The 23,413-nt window shown below is 37.7% G+C and overlaps 1 protein-coding gene across 1 annotated transcript in view; it reads left to right on the top strand.

Annotated features, from left to right (window-relative positions):
* Nucleotides 1-22,787, top strand: part of zfpm2b (zinc finger protein, FOG family member 2b) — a 46,173-nt gene extending 23,386 nt beyond the window's left edge. Inside the window, exons 4-8 of the mRNA XM_084132063.1 lie at nt 1,465-1,589; nt 6,517-6,613; nt 17,995-18,201; nt 18,828-19,052; nt 19,332-22,787. Of these exons, the coding sequence (XP_083988189.1) occupies nt 1,465-1,589; nt 6,517-6,613; nt 17,995-18,201; nt 18,828-19,052; nt 19,332-21,658 (2,981 nt within the window). The 3' untranslated portion in view covers nt 21,659-22,787. The remainder of the gene's footprint in view (nt 1-1,464; nt 1,590-6,516; nt 6,614-17,994; nt 18,202-18,827; nt 19,053-19,331) is intronic.
* Nucleotides 22,788-23,413: the final 626 nt, after the last annotated feature.

Genomic DNA, 23,413 nt, shown 5'->3' with positions numbered 1-23,413 from the left:
ATCTACCTCTTTAACCTTCACAAATCTACTTAGTTCTGGAATGTAATTATTATTAATAATTAATATTATTATAATGTGGTTTCATGTTAACTTGAAATTTACAGTCTCAGATTTATAATTTGCTCACCCTCATTTGCACTAAACCCATAGGACTTTCTTTCTTTCATAAAAAATGACTTTTAAGCAGACTCTAAAATTTTGTTGTTTTGTCGTTATTTGCTAAAAATCTTCATTTTCACTGCTGCTCATTTATTATTTAATTATTTTTATTCTTTATAATTTACATTATTATTATTATTAATTATTACTATTTATTAAATTAATTTATTTTGAATTTTTGATTTCATAAAACAAAAAACAACTTATGCATTAATTTAGTTGCAGTCAGTTACAAGACATATTTGACATTTTTTGCCCTTAAATTGCTCTGAAGTACAAATATATGTCATCATATGTAAAGTATTGTTATATATATATATATATATATATATATATATATATGCCCCCACTGCTATATTAGTTAAATACAGTCTGTAGTTAAATACATCTATTAATCCAGAAAGGGGATGGGTGTAAAGGCTTAACCCTGATCTCCTGAAAGCACTGCCTCAAGATTCTCTTTATTTATCAATCCATCTGCCGGCATTCCACATCTCCTCCTGAAACTGGATAATTTACCACGCTTCTGCACTGTTCACATCAAAACTTTCAGCAGAAAGAGGCTTAATCCACCTTATCTGAAACCCTGTCAAAGCAGTGAGCGAAAGCCTAATCAAAGAGACAGGCAGGGTCACCCAGGAGAGGGTCCAATGGATGGGTGTATGATTTCTAATTGAGCTCCTATGTGCTCACACTGTGGCTTAGTCTGCTCATGGAGTGGTGTGGTGTTTTGGCTAAATATCCGGACTGGTAACTGCAAAAAAATGTATTGAACCTGATGAACTTTCAGCATTGTGCCCTTGAGCAAGACTCTAATCCCCAGCTTACCCCTGATGGGTTGTCCCTAAAGTTGAAATGCACTTAATATACAATAATACATTACAGCACATATGTTTTCAACATTGATAATAAGAAAAACAAATTTTTAGAAGCAAATCAGCATATTAGAATAATTTCTAAAGGATCTTGTGACACAAGACTGAATGATGAAGCTGAAAATGCAGCTTTTCCATCACAGGAATTAAATACATATTCAAATAGAAAACAGTTATTTCAAATGGTATTTTTAATTTTTTTTTTTTTTTTTTTTTTTTTGTCAAATAAAGGCAGACCTGGTGAGCATAAGAGACTTTGTTAAAATATATTAAAAATCTTACTAACCCCACAATTTTAAACAGTAGTGTACTTGGAAGAGACGTTTTTAGTGTAACATAAAAAATAATAAAAAAGTTTCAATCAGGCTGAACTATATATATATATATATACTATTTATTTATTTATTTATTTATTTATTGTCTTCTACAGGTCAGCTGAAAATGGTTGGTGAAGGAGGGGAGAGAAGGATTTTTTCTTGTCAGGCACTTCTACTAGGCACCACATGGGGTCCTTTCCCAGGGAAGATTGAGGTGGCCACAGGAGGAAGTGACAAGGTGGGGGTTGTTTGTTTTGCTTATTTGCAAAATGTGGACATGCTAACCTGATTTTCTTGGGACAGTTCTTTCTAATTAGGTCATAATTCAGAGCAATGTGTAGTTGACAAATCGAAGCACAATTGAGTTTATTTTTTTCTTTTTCACTTACCAACTAAGAAGCTTTTTTATGCCTTTTTATGCTTGCAACAAAATGAAAATAAAATAAAACACATTAAGTGTACAGAGATGTAGTTGTCTGTGTAGACTTTTAGCAAAAGGGCTAACAACTTTTATCTGAATTCTTTATCTTCAACTGAGAAAACATGTGCAGACTACATTATACTATCAACCTTCTCAATAAATTTGTTATTATGACCTATAACTAGTTTGCTTCCATCATGATTCTTTAATTAACACCCAAAAATTGTGTGCCCATAGTTTTGATACTTATGACATTTTTGTGGTGTTTGTTCTGGTGCATTCAGAATTATCACGTGACTTAACATAACTCTGTACTATTGTGATTTGGCTTTGTCCACATAATTTTTACTTGGTATACAGTCTTAGTGAATTGTGGGTAATTACAGACATAGAGATCAGACGGCCAGATTGACAAGAAAGCAAGGGAGAGAAGTTAAATCATTTAAAAGGTTTTTGTGTCCATTTTGTGTTTTGAGGCCTTGGAGAAGGTGGTGTTGTGTTTTGGAGTGTACCAGAGAGAGAGTGAGTGTGTGTGTCACGGGTAATCTGTGCCCGTGGCAGGTTTACCCTGTGAAGCGGACTGGTATCGCAGGCCCATTGTTGTTGCTCCTGTCAGAGTGGGGAGAGGCCGATGGAGGCCTGTGCTGGCCTGATAAGGGGAAAGAGGATTCAGCGGAGAGAGAGACAGGCAAAAAGAGAAAGAAATGACTCAAGGAGAGTGGAGTGCTGTGTAGACTCTGTCTTTTTCATGAAGTATTCCCACACAGTCAGATCTGCACAAACCTCTCTCTCTTTCTGCGGCTCCATTCTGACGGTGAGTCTTTAAAAAGAGATGCTATACGTACTGTAAGTGAGTACGCAGGTCACACGTGGAAGGTAAAGTATGAATATTTTTTTCATACTAACCTCTATCCATAAGTATTAAAGTTCTGTGCATAACTCAACTTGCATTGAAAGCAACACCTGGGACATCTAGAGACTGGCAAGTGTATGAAAAATGCCCTTTCAAGTGGTTCTCAACCATGGGACCGGGGCCTACTAGGGGGCCTCAGCAAACTTCCAAGAGTGTTGCAATGACTTAGGTCAGGGTTGTCCAAACTCGGTCCTGGAGGGCCATTGTTCTGCGGAGTTTAGCTCCAACTTGCCTCAACACACCTGCCTGGAAGTTTCTAGTATGCCTAGTGAGACCTTGATTAGCTGGTTCAGGTGTGTTTAATTGGGGTTAGAGCTAAACTTTGCTGAAAAGTGGCCCCCAGGAGCAGGATTGGACACCCCTGACTTAGGTATTTAAATGAATACATTATTAATAATATATCACAACTCTAATCTAAAATTAAAAGCTAAAAAAAACACATGCAAATCATAATTTAAACGGAAATAATTTGAATATTGTGTTGGACAACCGGTGCCTTCAAGTCAAAAAGGTTGTGAACCACTGCTTCTTTGTATTGTATTCCTAGCTTCTTTGTATTGCCCGAGCAACATAAATATTCAGAAAACATTAAATCAGTTGCCTGGGACAATGATCCATTACAGTTCAGCATCATTAAAAAATTAAATTTTACAACAGCATGCCACGATTTCCCCATCAGAATCAAATATTCCAGAGAGTATTGTTATAATTATAATAATAAAAATAATAATAATAATTAGGTTTTTTTTTCTCTAAATGGTAGCCTTGGCAGCATCAGTAGAAAAAAAATGTTCGGGACACAGAGAAAATTTTAACGTCCCCCTGTGGTGAAAATCAAGATTTTAATGTTGTTTATGTGTCTATGTGTTTTTTTTATTTTTTATATGCTCTAAGACAAAACGTACAAATTCATAAGTCAACACCATTGCTGAGTATTTTCTCCTTAAAACCAGTCTCAAAAAAACGGTTTGAAATCGCTGGTGTTTCTGACATCACAAAAACTACCTTGTAACCAATCACGTCAACATGTGATCGGCAACAAGTGGATCTCTGAGCGCTGGCGTGAGTGAGTCGAGACGGGGCTAATTTGCATATTCATTGAACCACGTATACTAAACGAGGCAAGGGTGTAGAGTTACATTCAAGCTATTTTAAGGCATGAATAATTTTTTTCCAAAGAAAAAACTTTTAAATATGTCATTTTGGTGATCAATGAGTTTTAAGGGATACAAATTTTTTACTACAGGGGGACTTTAAAGAAAGTGAATCATGAAAAATGATTGAAAAGCTTTTTTCTTTAAAATTGTGTGCACTGATTAATTGTTCACAATAAGACCAATGAAAATGTATGTACTTATGGATTTGTCAAGACACCAAAATCTGCCATCTAAAAAGATGAATCAATATCAATATCAATATTTCTCATCAAATTCTTCTAAAGGCTGGAATACACTACATGACTTTTTTCCCGATTTACAGTCTGGACGAGTCAACACTATTTGCCGAAAGTCTGCAGTCTTCAGTCAGAGTTCACAGATTTCACAGAAAATTGCATAGTGTATGATGGACACAGACTCAGATTTATTTTCATCAGACTATTATGGCCCAGTTTACACAAGTGTGTTTTCGTTTTAAAACACATAACTTTTGCTACGGTTACACATGGTGTCTACTCTACTCCGGAGTTTGCGACCTTTGAAAACGTAGACTTTTGGAAACGCTGCAGACCCTGTTTTAGTTTGAAAACTCCAGGGTTACGTTTCAGTGTAAACAGACCAGACTTAAAAAAACGAAAGTGTGGCCGCCCACATCACGCTATCGGATCATGACAATAACAGATCAGAGCTGACTTTCTCAATGGCTCTGTTAGAGACCAACCTCGATGACCATGTAAACAATAATGGAGACGGAACTGCAAAGTATCCACTTGTTCTATTCTTCACTGCCCAAGGAAAGGAGGATGCATTCGAAGCAGCCATCGATTTGGGACAGCCTTCGTCGTGCCGCTTTCGGCCTTCAAGGGCAGCCTTCTCAGGATGCAGGCTCTGAATTGGGACACATCTTATGTGTGACCTTTGCGTTTGAAACGATATGAAAGCCTGGTAGTGAGTGATCCTCAGTCCTTTAGTGTATTTTTTTCTTTTTAACCATTTACAAATTAATCAAAAGATTCTAAAAGCTGTGTAGTGTATTCCAGCCTTAAAGGAATAGTTCACCCAAAAATGAAAATTCTGTCATCATCATTTGTCATCATGGAAAACAAATACTATGGAATTCAATGTGGTCCATCAAATGTTTGGTTACCGACATTCTTCAAAATATCTTCTTTTGTGTTCAGCAGAAGAAAGAAATTCATACGGGTTTGGAACAACTTAAATGATAACATCATTTTCATTTTTCGGGTGAACTATTCCTTTAAGTTGATTTATTGGGGCCCCTGTATTTTGATTTAGTTTGGCATAAATGTCTCTACTTACATGCAGGGACCCCAAGCAAAGCCCCATGTCACCAATTTGTACTAATTTCAGATTAAGTCATTGCAGCTTTGAGGTGAAGTGGATATGATCTCTATTACCTGTAGGGATCAGAAGACATCCAGCTCTAAAACAGCATCATCCCTTTATATCCCTATGGGGGAGGAAAGGAAACCAAATGCTTTCCAGACTCTCAGACTGTTATCACTTTGCTTATCTCTCCGGGAGCACACGCTCCCTCTCTCTCGGGCCAAATCTGCATTTTTGCTGAATCGTATCATCTTCCTGCCGACTGGTCAATTCCAGACAGGACCGGCAGGGCTTTGTCTTACGGCCTATTAGAAATAGAGAGGCAGACACAAAGAGGAAATATACACTTGTGAAAAAGTATATCCCTAGGCATTGCTATATCTACGAACTAGGAAACCAATTGCTTTCAATTACTTGCCTTATGTGTCCGATTAAGAAGCATTTCATGTATTTGTAATATATATACTTTCATGGATTTTTTTAAGGACCTAACCCCACCCCAACTCTAAACCTAACCAGTTCTGAACAACATAAAACATGTAACAGACAGATAAGTATAGTCACAGGTATTTATTGCAAAAAACCTGACTAAAGAACTTGTTGCATTCCAAGTCTTCTGAAGCCATACAAAATTGTGCCTGATGAAGACCTGATGGTCGAAACGTTGTCCTGCAATTAGGGTGTTTGGGATGTGGGGTGTTTTTGTATTTTTGTACTTAGCAACATCACAGATATCCCACAATTGTAAGCACAATATTCATCAGAAATATAAATTCAATTCAGTCTTCCAATTATAAAATCAAATCCTCTGTCCATCCCTTTGAAACCCATGCCGGTTCTTTAAATTCCCAGTGTGCCGGTTTCAGGAAGCTGTGATGCTGGTGATAGAGAGGTACAATGTGTCTAAAGATCAGTGCTCAGCATTCCGATTCTTCTGTCTCCAAGTCCATGCCGCTCAATTCTGGATTCCAAACCTCCCAAAGGATGAGATCTGATCAGGTTGAACATTCAGAGGGTCTCTAACAATACAGGCATTCATAGGGCGAGCGGGACAGGGTGTGGCTTCCTGCTCGCCTCTCTTCTCACACACATACATGGAGATATATCTTTGGAAGGGCTTTTGGGAATGATGAATTCATGGTTGAAGTTGTTTAAACAAGCTCACTAGGACAGTCCCACCGTTGGATGGCGTATCCACAGTACGCCACTGACTGTATTTGTAACACAAAAATGGCAAGTTGTGGTTGGTTGATCTGTATGTCAATCAGATGGTTTGTTTGAGTTGGCGGGTCTTAGAAACAGCTGATGTGTGTGTTTTGTGTTGCAGGTTTCGCTGGTGTTGAGTGGAGGTCCTCGCTGGCTGATGGACATGATGTGGGTCAGTGCAGAGGATGGAAAGAGCAACTGTGCTGTTTACATTAAAGGTGAGAATTTATTATTTGGGCTTATAAATGTATTTGTAATTCTTGCAGGCTTCTGTGCCTGGGAGTGTGTGTACTTGAACGGAGTGTTAAAGACCCCATGAAATGGCAGGACAACACAACTGACAACAATTGACAGCAGAAGGATATCCATCAGCAGAAATGTTTTGATAAATACAAACTATTTTTAATGCTTGACTTTGTAATTGAGTTATGGGTAATATTGAGTTATCAGTGTTTATTGGATCAAGGTCCTTGCTAGTGCCTGAATTCTTGTTTATGATCTACTGATTCACATCATAGGGAACAAGGGAGTGGAATGAGACCCAACCAATGATGTGTGACTTGCTATTGCAAGACAGTTGCAGGTGGTATTAGATCACATTCTAATTCTAGAGAGCATTTGATTGAAGATTGTTGGCTTTAGTTTGAAATTGTTGGTGTAAAATATATTATATAAAATAAAAAAAAGGGGGGTTAAATATGTTATGTTAATTGGTAATGTTATTGTCAAAATTAAATACAGAATTAAAATGTATATAATTTGAAATGATTACTGTTTCATTTTGCCTCCTAACGACTGGTTAGAAATCATGAGATTAATTATTTATTCTGTAATTATTTTATTAAATTGACTGCTTTATGTTTCTCTTGAAGTTTATACATATAAAAGTCCTGCTGCATCAAATTAAACAAAATTACTTTTCTTTTTTGCTAGTACTATACTATTTATATAAGCCGTTATTTTGAACTGTCTATAAAATAATCCCAAATAATAATGTATCATGGTTTTCACAAAATGTATTAATATAAAAAAATATGTTAAAATATTATATAATATAAAAAGTATTAATTTTAAAATATATTAAAGAACAATTGTTATTTTTAACTCTTTCCCTGGCAGCGTTTTTTTTTTTTTAATTGCCAGCCACCACCAGCGTTTTTGATCATTTTCACAAAAAATTCATGGCCCCTGAATATTTTGTTGTAGGATTATCTGAACATGCAATATGTCAAAAGAAAGAACAGAGCCTCTGCTTTTAAACAAAAGCGTAATGCATTATTTTTTTATTAACACTTGAATGTGGGTAAGTTTCATAAAAAAAGGCAAAACTTTGTGTTTTTCAAAGACTATAACGTGCATAAGCAATGCTTTTATCGCTTGTTTCTGCTCCTTTTTTGCCTGTGTTTTGATCTGGAGATTCTTGTAATAGCACCCCCTACCATAAAATTCCGTTACTGGCAGGGAATGAGTTAATATTTCACAATATTTCTGTCTTTACTGTATTTTTGATCAAATAAACGCAGCTTTGAAGACTTCTTTCAAGAACATTAAAAAGTTTTACCGACCCCGATCTTTTGAACAGTAGTGTGTTTATCTGTATTTGCATTTTTAGAAGGGGTCCCTCATAATGAGATCATCAAATTTAGGGGTCTGTGGCATTAAAAAGTTTAAAACCTGTGCACTACAATATACTGTAGATGATCTCAAAGCTAGCACACATGGGCTAAAAGCCACAGAACTCATAATGTCGATTTCATGGGGTCTTAAAACCCCCATGTCTTGACTTTATACGTACAGTGGATTAAAAAAAAAAAAAAAACATGGACCCTTTTCCAAGATAAGACCATGGCCCCATTTTTTCCAAAAGAAGAAAAAGTGAGCAGTAATAACTTGCCACTCCACGAACAAATACTCAATGTTTAAAGAGCAGAAAGATAACTCTTTGTTGCTGGTGCTCTCTCTCCTTGACTAAAAGTGATATTTCCGCTAAAGTGCTTCACTATTTTTATTATCTGCAGGGGCTTAATTGATTAATCTTCTTACAGTACATGTGTAAGTTCAACAGAGAACAATCCCTTCTCCATTTTGAAATAAGACTTGAGGATATGAAAGACTTAAAGGCCTTTATCGCACTTATCTGAGAACACAGAGAAATAGAATAATGGTTGAACATCTCCAGCAATGTCAAATTTCATTATCAGTGTATTCAAACAGCACCGCCCCCCTGGAGGAGTCGACTTTCCACCAGTGAGCGGCACAGCGATTGCGTTTAATTAAAAGACAACGCTGATGAACTGAAGGGCTTTCAGCAGAGAAGTTATTAAGGAACTGAAAGAGGGACGGGATCGATTAGGCCAGGCGGCTGGATATCTCTTGAACTCCCTGACGTACTATACCAGATTGCAGAGTTAGCTCTCCCAACGCTGGTCACATCAGAGATTTTGGGGGGTGAGAATTATATACTGTATGCATATTACAAGGCTATATTCACGTATTTTGGATTGGGGGATGAACTATTAGAGTTTCAAAGTGGTTTTCACATTTGATTAACTTACTTAGTCTGAACCCCGAGTGCCCTACTGGTCTGTTTTCACATTATTTTGCACTGAACCATGATACGTTTGTATCATCAGTACGGGGGCCACTTAAGTTCAGTGGGCATATAGACAAAATATGTGATACTGATTTTCCAAATCGATTCGATTTGATTCACAAGCTTTTGATTTGGATATATCTCAAGAACAGTGGAATTTTTCTTAAGGAAAACAATCTCCCAAATAATGATGTAAACTATACAGGGAACCCTGTCAGTTGGTGCATGTCTATTATATTAAAGATACATTAGCAAATATTACTCCAACATCATCAAATAAAAATATGATGAATATAGTGCATATATTTAACAAATGTTCCCCACTAGAGTTATTTGTTTAGCTAACTAACAAGTTTATGGACATTGAATGGCTTTCCTGAGGTAAATAATGTTACACAATGTAAAACACTGATTGAGCAATTACATGAGAACATGATACATTTCCGTAAGTTGTTCTGTATCTTTCAACCTTCTGATGTTCATTAATGTTTATTTTGTGCTGTAACTAGTAGTAAAGAGGAAGAGATGATAGGAGGTGCGCTACAAATAATGTTTGGTGAAGTTTTGTTCACACATCTACTGAAAACTGCATAGACGGAAAGATTGATATTTGGATTTAAGAATCGATATCGGATCATCAAAATTAAGATCGTCAACCCTGCCCCAGTTGGGCGGGGCCTAATGAGTACAGTTGTTCCCCTATGCACCACTGTTTTCAAGTTCACTTGCCTGAAAAATTTGAGTTCAAATGACAAACTAAACTTTTTTTTTTTTACGTCAAACTCTCTCCTAAAAAAGTCTCAATTTAAAAACCCATGCTGGTTGACCACACATATTGTTGACAGTGTGTCCCTATTGAGGGTCTGTGGTGGTTCCAGACCTGTGTTCTCTATAACAGAATATGGGTTCTTGAGTTGTCTGATATGAAATGTTGTGCCAGTCGCGTCTCATGAACTGAGTTCCTGTGAAGGGGGCAGTTAAATTCTTAAGCGTGTGTTTTATATGTGCTCTCTATCCTGTCAGAGGGCTTTTGGCTTATCTTGAGTGAATGTCGAGGCTGGAAATGTCAGGCACGGGCAGAAAAAAATATGAGATTATGAAGCTGCTGGATGTTGTCATGGGGTTGTGATGCGTCATAAATCCTGGTTTGATGGTAGTGGATGTCTGGATCAGAAGGGACACGGCTTAAGGACTGCAGAGACTCTGAGCTCTGTCACTGAACAGGAAAGAGGTTTATTCTGGTCATTAGGCGATGTAGACCTCATCTTTTGATTTATCATCCCAACCCCCCCTGACTTTCCTTCTCTTCCCTTCATATTTCATTGCTGTCTCGCTCTCTCTCTTTCTCTCTCCCTCTGTCTCATTTCTTGATGGACTGATATCTGACAGGCTTATGGCTGTCTGTGATGGGAAGGAGCAGCTCTATTAAGGTGAATCTGGGGTCAACAGAAAGAAGAAAAAAGTCCTGGCACATCACAGCAAGGGGAAACGGTGGTCGTTGGCTTATCACTTGTAGTTTCCTGTGATAGTACTAGTGAATAGTAGCCAGAAAGCCATGTGGAACATTTATAATGTTGCTTAAATATAGTTTATCTTGAAAATCTTAAGTTCCTCTACCTAGAAAATTAGTCCACCTAAAATGGATGATTCAGTCAACCTTGCAGATAAGATTTTAATCATTTATAATACAATTAAAAATGCATTGTTTTAACAAAATCATGAACTTCACAATTTACGTTTTTTTTTTTTAACTCTTTAAAAATCCACACGATGTCCGTCTGCATAAACTGCTTAGACTAGTCTTAAAAGTTAGTAATCTAAAAAATTTTCTTCAAAACTGGTCCTAAGAAAAAAGGTAGATCGGTCTAATTTGAATTGATTTCCTTTTCTTATTGCTAGTTGACCAAACTAGTTCTTAAGACACAGTCTTTTAACATAGTGGCTAAGTTTATGCAACTGCCCCCCAGGTCTTCTAGTCAGGCTTTAAATGAAGAACAGACATAAATTTAAGTCATTAAGTCCTTCACACACATTCACATTCTTTTTTGACAGATGTGGTCACTCTGAATTATGTACGCTGTGTGGAAAAGTGCTGCATGAAGATTCTTCAAATTTTCTCCTTTTGTATTCCATAGAAAAATAACAGCGTACGGGTTTTGAACAACATGATTTTTAGGTGAACTACTCCCTTAAATACTTTTTTTTTTTGGTGAATTCTTCTATCATGTTGTTGTTTTTGAGGGTCTAAAACGGCAGTCTTGTGTCTACCTTATTGTGTCTCCTTGTTCAGGGTTACAGCATTATGTCAGAGGAATTTCAGTTTGATTCTCACTGAAGACGAAGTCGACAGAGACAAAGTTTAATTGAGTTTTCCTGAAACCAATCGGGAGTTTTGCTAGAAGGTAGAAAAGCAGAAGCACATAATCCTCTTCCCACTGAGGCGCTCGCTTGAGGGGTATCTCTCCTCCCTTTCTCCCAATCTCTCCCTCCTTTCGTCCCTCCCACCCTCTCTCCTACTCTATCCCATTACCTGGAAAAAAGAAGAGGATCCCAAGCTACAATACTGAATACCCCAAGATAAAAGTAAACATTTTCTTCTAAGATTTTTTTATTTATTTTTATAGAAGCTGCAGTTGTTTTTCAGTCACAGATCAAAGTCTCTCACTGGTACAGTATGACTCTATAGGGTCATAAACGTCAGAGGATACTCAACTAAGTGGCATAAATCTTCCCAGTGTGAGCAGAGTGATGATCTACTGAGAGAAATAACAAAGTGATTTGCATAATATATCATCGACCATAATCCCTAGTGAGGCCCCGGCAGTGTCCTGTGTAACAATCCCTAAGAAAGAGAAGGTGACGGATAAGTGTAAGAGTGCAGCTTTTTATTTAACAGAATTCCACAGATTTGGAAACTAGAAATCTAGAAATCTGTTGGAACTTTTTTAGCATCACCAGATTATTACCATTATGTTAGCCTTGTATTTTGTTTACATTAAACAGTTTTATTTTGTTTACATTTAAAATGTTAACATTTACATTTATATTTAACTGATTTATTAACGTTTACCTTTACATTTGCCTTTAGATATAGCAACTTTGTTAACGATTACTTTAACAAAAATAGGTTAACAAAGGCAAATCTAAGGCAATGTTTACATTTACGTTTACTTATTTTGTTAACGTTTCCCTTTATATTTTCCTTTGTTTACTAATTATATTAATGTCGGGCTTTGTTTACCTATTTATGTAATGTTTGCATTTGCTATTGTTAATGTTTACCTTTACATAATGTTTACACCTTAGTTTGTATTTTCTTTTACGTTTATCTTTGTTTTTTTATGTTTACCTATTAATGTTTAAAATTGTTCATGGTAACATTTACCAATGTTCACATATTTGTTTAAAGTTTACATGTATGTTTACATTTACATTCATGTTTATCTATTTTATTGTTTATTTTCTATTTTGTAAGCTAAATGCGCACCTTTGAAGTGTCAAGCATATATGTGCTGTATGTGCATCTCAATTCAACAACACGTCAACTGGGCAACGTATAGCACTGACTGGGTAGCGCAAAGCTATTAAGGAGCTGTCACAAAGCTTAATTACATATTCGTGTATGGAAATGAGTTGCTGCCTGTCAGCGATTCTGTGATTTGAATGCTTCACATGTAACACAGAGACTGTCAAGAAAGACTTCAATCAAAAATGCTAAAATAACCGAGTTGAACGGCTAGCTACACTTTCCTCCTTTATTAAGATAACCACAGTATGAAACAGTAAGTGAGGGGGAGGGATGATGGGGGAGGAATAGTGGGGGGGGGGTCTATCTCAGGCAGAATTGATGTGGTTCTATCCATATTCATATTCAGCAGCAGCTGTTATCGCTTAAAATGCTTTCTAATTACAACAACAAGACAAAAACTGCTTGGATACGGTCCAGACCCGCTAAATGATAAAATAAGCGCTCATTCTCTCTCTCGCTCACTTTCTCTCTCTCTCTTCCTCTCTTAATCTCCACAAAGCACCTTGGAGTCTACTCACCCAAATACATGCCAATGAACAGGGAAAGTGCCATTCGGAGATGCAGGTGTCACGTTTGATAAGAAACTTCTGGATTAAATATGCTGTGGCTAATGAGCAGCCGGGTGAGCCAGTGAGGGTGCGACCATGGGCACGATTGTTCTCCAGCTGATAACATTCTGCGGAAGAAACAGCCAAATTCCATCATTTAATAAACAGCCCCGGCCTCTATCAGAGAGAGCGCCTGGATCCCGGTGTTAAGTGGGAGACATTGCTTTTCATTATGGGAATCTCAGGGGGCTTCCATAAGGGTGTGGAGGTGCAGCGACAAACAAATTGTCCCATATTTAGACGCGTTTATTTATGTGCATCTTTGTGTGTTTCTCAGAGGTGCAGCTGCATGGAGTTTGAATCTTCAGCTTGACGAAAAGTTCTTGTTTTTATTAGTGATGTTTGCTAAGGCAGGCATCACTATTACGGTTACAAAAAAAAAAATGAGTGAAGGATTTACTTTGAAACTATTTTCACTCACAAATAATCACAAAGAAACTGCAGGTAACACTTTGAATTAAAAAATAATAATAATCTTGTAAAAACATACTCCAGTAATCTTTGTTTTATTTAAAACTTTAAAAGTGTACTTAGGGTTAGGGATTTGAACAAACTCCTAAGTATTAAATTTCAGTGCATGAATCATACTGTATGCCGTTTTGAGAAGAGGTTTGTTATTATCATGCCAGGTTTTCACCTGGTAAACAATTCAAATGAGTACAAAATGGGTAAAAATGGGCAACTCTTTACCTACCCCAAAAGGTGAATATTTTACCCTACAGTAGTAATACATACCTTTAAGTTACTACTGTAGTACTAAGGTACTACTAACCTTTTAGGGTAAATAAATAACCTATGTCCCTTTAAAGGCACTGCTCCTGTGACAAGCTGTTGTATCACTAAAGGTACAATTTGTTCACTAGTTGTAAAAGCCCAGATACACTTAAAAAACTGGTGTGACATAATTTCGATCAAGATCAGGCCAAAAAAAAGTTCATTTCTGGAGTTTGAAACAGCTTGCCAAAGGAAAAAAAAATCGCTCCGGCTGGTAAACACCTTTGAACTACCATTGGTCTGTTGCCATTATGTAATATTTAGGTGTGCTTTGAGGCTCCACCTTCTTTGACAAGGAAATCTTTTCCAGTTAATTTCTTCTGTTCAGTCCGTCGAGATCTGACACAAGAAAAAACATGAACACTGGAAATCTGCAGCTATAATTCTAATTAAAAGTGACATTGACACTGTTTTTTTTTTTCATATTTAATACTGTAAAGCTGCTTTAAATCTATAAAGGGATATATGACGTGACTTGATTTGAATTGCAGAGCTTGTGCAAACACATCTTATCCAGATCGCTATAATCAAATGCTTTCTTAACTGCTGTTTTCTCACCGCTGTCATTTTTGTTGTGTGTTTATTTTGTTATTGAGAGGAAAACGATCAGCACATATTTACATATTCACCTGAACGCTGCCTGGATGTTTGTCGCTATATAACGCATTTCAAATTTCTTTTTACCCTTAGCCAGAGAACGAAAAAGAACTTTGCTGTGAGTGTATCGGGCCTTAAGTGATAAGTGGTGAAATCCCTTCCATATAATTCCCTCTATCAGTAAACAGCTGTGGAGATCAAAGGTTGACCTCTTCAAGGTCATTTAGATGCCATAATGAATCCCCTGGACTGATGGAAAGAAAGCAAAAAAGAAAGTAAGACAGATGCAGGTCTTGACCTGTCACTCATAAGGAGCTTAGTTCACCCAGCCAGTAAAATCTCGCTTTCTGCCAGCATTCGCTTTAGCCGGACCAGTAGGCTAGCTGTCAGGAAGACGATTCATTTCTCAAAGCTCATATTTAGAAATTGGAAAAAGGCGGGATAATTTTTTTGGCAGACCTGTCAAGCCACCGCTGCTCTTCAATTTGAACCTGAAAGCCGGGGGTGTGGTGTGCTGCGGGAAAATAAACACTGACTGCACTTCCTCATGAATATACAAAAAGAGGCACATAACTTCACACCCTGCTACCCCAGCCAGATGACTGGCCGTGCCTCACAGGAAGCCGCACAATGCCCCTCTGGTGTGTGTTTGATGTAGCGCGTGGGCCACTAGATCAATGAGGGTGCAGGTGTGCGGGGCAGATGGTGGAGAGGTGATACCCGGGGCGCTGAAACTCAGCTGGGCCAGGAACACAGAAGCTCCATGAGGGCGGCCCCCAGGGGAACAGAGCCATATGACTGATGCACTCTGGGATGCAGCGAGGCAGAGATGTGATTTATGGAATAGAGCAGTGAAAGTGAGCGCCCTGCTGTCTCACACACTGCCGCTGTGCTTGCAAGATTTTTTTTTTTGGGAGACTTTTTGTCTAGTGTATTGCATTTTCTTAGGACTTTCTCATTAAACAATTTTTGGGTGAAATAAAGATTGTTGTGCTAAAGTAATGTAGCTTGTTTTCTGCCACGAGTCACAGTGTTGTTGTTGAAAGGTGGAGGTAAAGTCATAGTTTATTGTTGTTGTTTTTTTAAAAATCTTTAAATGCTTTTAACCCCGAATTTTAAAGCCTTTGGGGTGTCAATGGTAAACCTGTACAGTGTGAAACAATACAGTGGTAGAATGTTACAGCTTCATTAAATATTCATGTTATTTGTAAAGTAACTGAACCTTTCACACAAATTACCTGTAGAAACCTGTTTTCTTTTCTTTGTTCTTCCCTATTCAAAGGTTCAGGCTCATTAAGATTGTTTTAAAATGTTGGTGCTCAAGAAACATTTATTGAAAACAGTTCTGCTGCTTTATATTTGTGTGGAAACTTTGTCAGGATTATTTGTTAAATAATAGAAATAATAGAAAGTTCAAAAGAACAGCATTTATTTGAAACAGAATCTTACATTTATAATGCTACAAATGTCCTTTTTTTTCTTTTTCTTTTACTTTTTAGCTCAACACATGTTTCGGCGTTCCTTATACAACAACAGATGTAAACTGTCAGGAAATGAGGGGTAAAATGAAAATGACTACTGTTAAAATTGAAACCTCCACTGTTTTTTAATGTGTGAGTTTTAAACGCCAAAACAGTTTTTTTTTAAATCAAATTGACGAAATGACAAACCACAACTATTAATTATTAATTAACAGCACTGAGAAAAATGAATGGCATTTAACAGAGAAGCAATCAAACTACCTTTATGAATTATCCCGAAAGACCTCAAATTCAAAGGTGATGATGTCGCCACCTTGTGGTAAAGGTTTGGTAGTTATGCTGTATTCCTCACAGATTCCTCAGAAAGCACTCGCACCATATAAATGAAGCCTGACCACAATCTTCAGTCCATACAGCACTTTAAAGCCCATTCTCCAAAAATGTCCCTTTAGCCTGTAACTTTCATTTCGTTAGCCTCATAGCATAAAGTCATTTATTTTAAATAGGACGTAGGCAATTATGCTATGAGGCTAACGATTTTTTTTTATTTTTTATTTTTTTATTGGAAGCTCAAACACTACAAATATGTCCTTGGATTCATAGGTTAAAGAGGCAGGGGAGGAACTACGCACATGTATTTCATTTATACCTCTCATTGTCTTTAGTACAGTGTGTCATGTCAAAATAAATGTTGGATTGCTCTGTTTCACTGCCAGAACTAAAATAGCAAAAACACAAAAATAGGCTGAGCAGAGGTTAAACAACACTTTTTACTTTGCTTTATATTTGTTTCAAATTGGTTTGCAAATGCTACAATACATTGTGCAGTATTTAGATTTGTTTACAAAAATGCTCCCTGTTAAACTATAGTGTCTACAAAATACCAGTAACATAATGTTTTTACTACAATACAACTGGTAACTTGGTTTAATCAGTCATCTCAAAACGTTACAAAAAAAAAAAAAAAACTTAATTACTGAAAATGTACTATTGTTTCAATTGGTTAAGATATTTATTATTATTATTAATTTTCTTTACTTTTGTATGATAAAAAATGTTGGTACTCTGTTGGGTTGCCACTTGATTTTTCATTTTAAAATTTGGGTCCTGAAGCAAAACCAGTTGCGAACAAATGCATTAAACCATTGTCTAATTGAATGGACATTGAAAACACGGCCACAATACCACAAGTCCTATCCAAGCACATGCAATTAGCATTTCTCTGCAGGAGGCACGACCGCATCACAGGTCATTTTTTTCTCTTTCGACATGTTGTCAGAGAGCGCTTACACATCTTTGAAAGGTAGCATTGAGTGTACTTCATTCTCATTGTCCAACTCCTCAATTAGTCCACATCCTAATTCTAGCATTTAGTGTTGGCATATCATGTCTCTTCTTGTTATCTTGCGTTCCAGACTTTTGTAAATAGTCATATTTAAAACTTTAATCCCCTCAATGGAAGATGACGCGCAGACAGAAAGTCCGTCATTTAGACAGATAAATGTTATCTCAGTCACAAAGCACTCCTCTCCTTTTTAACTAGCTAATGAGTTTGTTCTGCGGACTCCAGTGGAATGTTTCATCCGCAGCCCTTCAATTTGATAATGCTGTACTTTTATCCCAGATGTCCATTCTCTTTAGCAGCAGGGAAAATGTGCAGCGTCTTCGGCAATATACTTGTCCCTCACTTGTTTGTTGTGGCTTCAAAGCAATGCACGCATTTGTGTGTAGGACAGCATGCTGTATGTGGGATCAGAAAGTATTATATTTGCATTTACCATTATGCTGATTTTATGTATGGAGTATAAAACAGATAAAAGGAGAAGCTTAATTCTGGTTCTGAAAAAAACAAGTTTGTGGGTTCTTGCATTGGATCCACACTGTCAGAAAAATAATAGAACACACCATATATGTATGTTGCACTACTTCAATCTCAAGGAACCTCAGATAGCATAAACAACTGCCTTTACATGGTTAAAATACTCTATTAAACCCTAATCTTTGCTTTTACTCACAGGAGGACATGTGTGGTGTTCCACAACAAAAAACATAATGGAAGGAGATGAACTTGCAGCCTGTGTGGTGGATTTGCACTCGCATCTTCAAACACCAGCCCAAACTCCCTATAGTCAAGGGATGTACCCGGCCCGACAGCTGGACAGCATCCAACTCCTTCCTCAGCAGGCCGCCATGGCATCCATACTGCCCGGCGCTATCATCAACAGTGAGTCCTGCATTATCAGACCTCTGCCACAGTGGATAGACTGAGTAATGTGCTTGGTTAAAAATGGAAATCCATGTCAAAGAGTCATCACAGCTCTGATGTGCATGTTTGCCATGGATAAGAGAATTACCAAGGGTCGAGGTTGACCTTCAGTTTGCAGGAATTAGATATTTACCCTCTTCCGTTCTCTAATCACAGTTAACAAGAATTTGATGAGAACAACAGCACATTTGCTTTGATGGGGTCTATAGGGTTGGGTTATGTGGTTCATCTTATTACTGCGCAATTAAAATTACAGCTACATATTGTATCCTAGCTTCCATCTGGGACTGATGTGCTCTTGAGCCTAATTTTATTACCTTTACTTTTTTTATGATCATTTTCTGCTTTAAATTGCAAAAAAGCATTTAAATCTGGACATGAAAAAAAAAAAAAAAAAAAAAAGTAAGATTAAAAGTAACCACTATTTCAAAGTCACTATTTTGTATTAAATTACAAAAAATGTGAAATTGAAGCATTTATCTGTTGGTCTCAAATTTCTTGACCCCACTATATTTAATGTTGGGTTTTCACAAGCTTTAGATAATTCAATATGGATATGCTTGTCTCCATTTCTGTCTTTGTAGAAGACATCTTCCTATGTAAGGCATGTGGCATCTGGTTTCGGAGTGAAAGAAACCTCCAGGCCCACCTTATGTATTACTGCAGTGGGCGACAAAGGGACCCTGAGATGGTAGCAGAGAAAAACACCAATATCAGCCATCAAATGCTCCGCAATTGCACATACCCACAATGCAATATGAGCTTTGCAGGCTCCCATGCCCTGGAAATGCACTTATCCACACATAACTGTGAGTAAACCAGTAAAGACATTCTATTTCAAATAACCATTTGTCCAAATAAAGTTTGTTTTGGCCTTTTCCCTCACATTTTATTTATAGTTTAGTATAGAGAGGACAGGAAATTATGGGTATAGTGGATCAGGAAATGTTCCAAACTGGATTCAAACTAATGTTATCAAGCTTGTGTAGGAGCCTGTGCACGAACTGCCTTGGTTAGACTAAACTGTGTATGATAGTGTTGGTCATTAACACCATTCCTGATTTTTTTTTTTTTTTTTTTTTTTTAAGCTCTCAAGTCAGATGAGATATCAACTGGAAGCAACTTGAAATGCACAATTTGTGACTACACCGCTGAAACTCTTATGGTACTCCAGCACCACATCCTTTCCCATCTGTCCCAAACCGGCCTGAGATGTGGTCACTGCCACTTTACTTTCCAAACTCCCAGAGAACTGGCCAAACACCAGGAGCTACATGGACATAGCTGTACTGTCAACAAACTCATCAAAGAAGACAAAGCTGATTACTCTCCTAGCAGCATTTCAGGCAGCCCTCAACAAGTCAGAGCTAACACAAACATAAAAGACGTTCAGGAAAGAACAGTACAGCATGATATAAGTCAAATTTCAGAGCTGGAAAGCACAGAAAGTAGCCAGACATCCACTAAGGGTGAGGGAAACTCAGGAAACAAGGCTAGTGTTTCATACTCCAGAGTAAAGTCAGAACCTTCTAGTCCCCGTTTAGCCTCCTCACCCATTCAGCACCACCTGCCTCCTGCCTTTCCCATACCCCCTTTCATACCACATGTCCCATTCTCACAGGATATTACGGTGGGCCCGCAGGCATCTGAGATACTGGCCAAAATGTCTGAGTTGGTCCATCGCAGGTTACGTCATGGGGGAAACTCTTACCCTCCAGTAATGTACAGCACACTTGTGCCAAAAGGAGCAACATGCTTTGAATGCAATATAACCTTCAACAACCTTGATAATTATTTGGTGCACAAGAAGCACTACTGCAACACTCGCTGGGAAAACACACACAAGTCAAATGACTTCCCTGGACTACTGGATAAACCAGCAGGCACTGTAAGCCCTAAAATTGGAGCCAGTTTGGCTGTTATGCTAAATGCCAGCCATCCCTCTGAAGTGAAAGGGCATGAGTCTAACCCTTACAATCCCATTGCAGGTGGAAAAGTGACAGATGAGCTGTCAGTGCATGTTAAAAAAGCGTCAACTCCATCTGGTGCACAGGAAAGACCAAACGGTACACAGCTGGATGTACAAAGCCAGAAATTGCCACCAACTGAAACTGACCCCAACCACACAACATGTGAGGCCTGCAAAATCACCTTTAGTCGACATGAGACCTACATGGTGCACAAGCAGTATTACTGTGCCACTCGCCATGATCCTCAAGTGAAACGTGCCAACAATAAAGGAGCAGCCAATCAGAAGTCAGTACGTCCACGTAAAAGAAGAAAGGCATATGAGCTGGCCACTCCTGAACAAGAACAAATGCCACCTATGAGTTTAGCATCATTTCTTGGAATGCCCACTATTGGAGGTCCATACTTATCAAAGGAAACATTGGATAGCTTTAGGGACCATCAGAGATACAACATGATCCAGGGGTTAGTACCCAAATATCCAGAGGCTTCATTGACAGTTACAAAATCAGCTCTTGTGTCCAAATGTAATACCATCTCTAAGGAAGAAGGTGATGCACCAATAGATCTCAGTAAAAAATGCATGCCACAGTTTGGCAACACTTCGGTTTCCCCTAAAGGACTTATGGATTACCATGAGTGTGTTGTGTGCAAGATAAGCTTTAACAAAGTTGAGGACTATCTTAAGCACAAACAGAACTTCTGCCCAGGTACTATTTTGCAAAATGCTTCCACTGAGAACAAAAGCATCAAAAAAGAAGGTCCTAGAAATACCAATAATCTCTTGGAGAACACCCTCTTTGAGCTCCCAGCTCTGCATGGAAAGATTGAGCTTCCAAATGCAGCGACAACTTCTGACATACAGGTTTCCAGCGAGGAACAACTAATGTCAATAAAAGATGACCCGAGGGGCATGTTTCAACCCACTGGGGGTTACCCAAGTCCTGCAAAGAAAATGAGACCTGATGAGCAAATTTGGCCTTACTATGAAATCAAACCCACTGATTATGCTACAGGGATGCTGGTCTCACAAAGCGATCGGAGGCAGAGTCCAAATGAGGGCAGTGAAGGAGAGAAAGACCAGCCAATGCCTGATGGTAGCCATCTTAGCACAGATGACCCTGAGAGCCAGAACAAGTCCTCATCACTAAAGGACGGTCTTGAATTTGAGGACAAGATGGAAGATCCTGGAACTAAGCAACATGGTTCTGCTACACCAGACAGCCATGACAGTTCCATCAACTATAAGGAAAGCACAACGCTTACGCCATCTCCAAAGACTGAGGAAGAGAGGAAGAGCTTCAAGAGAATGTTGAACGGCTCCACTGCCAGCACAAGTAATTTAAAGTACTGCCGCCCATGTGACATCCAGTTTAACAACCTCTCAAACTTTATAACTCACAAGAAGTTTTACTGCTCGTCACACACAGCGGAGCACGTTAAATAGTGGACCTGCCCCCTGTCTTAAATCTAGTTCACAGTAATAGAAAAGGTTGTGCTGTTAACCAGCGTTGCCTCTTAAATTCACATGGGCCCCAACCCCCAGGCACAGGGCCCAGGACAACATTTCCAGTTGTAGCCACTTGACAACGGCCCTGCTATTTTAAACCTAACACCATTTGCTTGCAGTGGACACTTGCTTGGCTATTATTTGTGATGACTAAAAGTGACAATATGGTCATTCCTCTTTAAAGTGGACTCAAGCCTTGAACCAGTCATATTAGATTTTTCACAAGCACTGTTTTTTCCCATTGTGGTCAAAAACATAAGACATTTTTACAATTCCATGCTGGTGTACATGGCAGCAGGAGGACAATCAAATCAGGAGATTTATCCTACCAGTCAATTATTAGAAACGTTTAAAATATTTGTTGGGAATATTCTGTGTTGATAGTTTTCGTGTGTGTGTGTGTGTGTTTTTTATGTATTTATTTATTTAATAATAGTTGCAGCTCTAAAAAAATGCAGATCTGAAATGAAAAACAAGTTTATGAAAGTTTTAAAATTACAGAAAGCCACATGAATTGTAGAAATTGATTAAAAAGAAAAATATACAGATGGTGGAGCAACCTTTGACTGACTGTGTCAACATATCCTAAAATACTTGCAATCAAGTTTTCTGAATTAATAATTGTCAATACATGTAGAGTCTAGTTTGTCCTTGATGTTTCTTTATGCTTCAAAATGTTTTTCTTGTCAATGCAGAACTCTTCTTAAAAAGGTGACCTGTATGTGTGTTTGATTCCTTTTTTTTGTTTGTTTTTTAAATATTTGGCTTCTAATGCAATACTTTTTAAAAGATGAAATGTTATTTGAAGCAGTATTAAGGGAAACTTTTTATACTTGGACCCCAGAAATTGTCTGTGTGAAGTGTTTACTGAAGTGTACCTGGAGAAGGGTTTACACTTGGTATGGATGACTCATTGTAATCTTTCCTACAGAAAAAACAAAATAATCTCATGAAAAAAAAAGGTGTAAAAAAATGTGTTGCTATGCATGTACCTGTATGGAATGAAATTCCAGAAATGTGGGAAATGTTATTTTATGTGGCATAAAAATTAAAAATTTTATCTCAGGACAGCAGTGTCGATGAATTATTAATATTATTATTATTTTTTTCCTTTTTTTTATTAATGCACAAGTTTATTTCTGGACATATTGAATACCCATATAACTCTAGTTGCATCATTCAGGACAGTAGGAGTTTCTACCTCCAAATGTGCAAGCACTGGCACCACCTAGTGTAAGTTACGATTCAAGACATGAAAGCATTACCTTTTCTTTAAAAGTCTTGAATTGATATAATAGTAAATGTAAGTGTTAAAATAAACCATACTGATTTTTCTTTCTTTTTTTCTGTAAGACAAACAGATAAACATGAATAAAGTATTTATTAGGTTACTCTCATTCAGTCAGAGTTGTCCAATCCTGCTCCAGGAGGGCCACTTTCCTGCAGAGTTTAGCTCCAGCACACTTGCTTGGATGTTTATAGTGATTCTAAAGACCTTGATTAGCTGATTCTGGGGCTCGTTCTTCGTACGTTGCTTATTACATCCGAGATCAAATGACACATCTAAGATGATATTATCGTGCTAATCATGATATGGCTAACTCGGTTCTTCGAACACACTTGCCGGGTGTGATTAGTATTGCTGGATTGAGTTATCTGAGATAATTGCGCGTTCATGCGCTGGTTGAAAAG

The sequence above is a fragment of the Abramis brama genome, assembly GCF_963993115.1.
Source record: "Abramis brama genome assembly, chromosome: 12".
NCBI lineage: Eukaryota > Metazoa > Chordata > Actinopteri > Cypriniformes > Leuciscidae > Abramis > Abramis brama.
The sequence above is the reverse complement of the archived record's forward strand: the minus strand, read 5'-3'. Positions and strand labels throughout refer to the sequence as shown.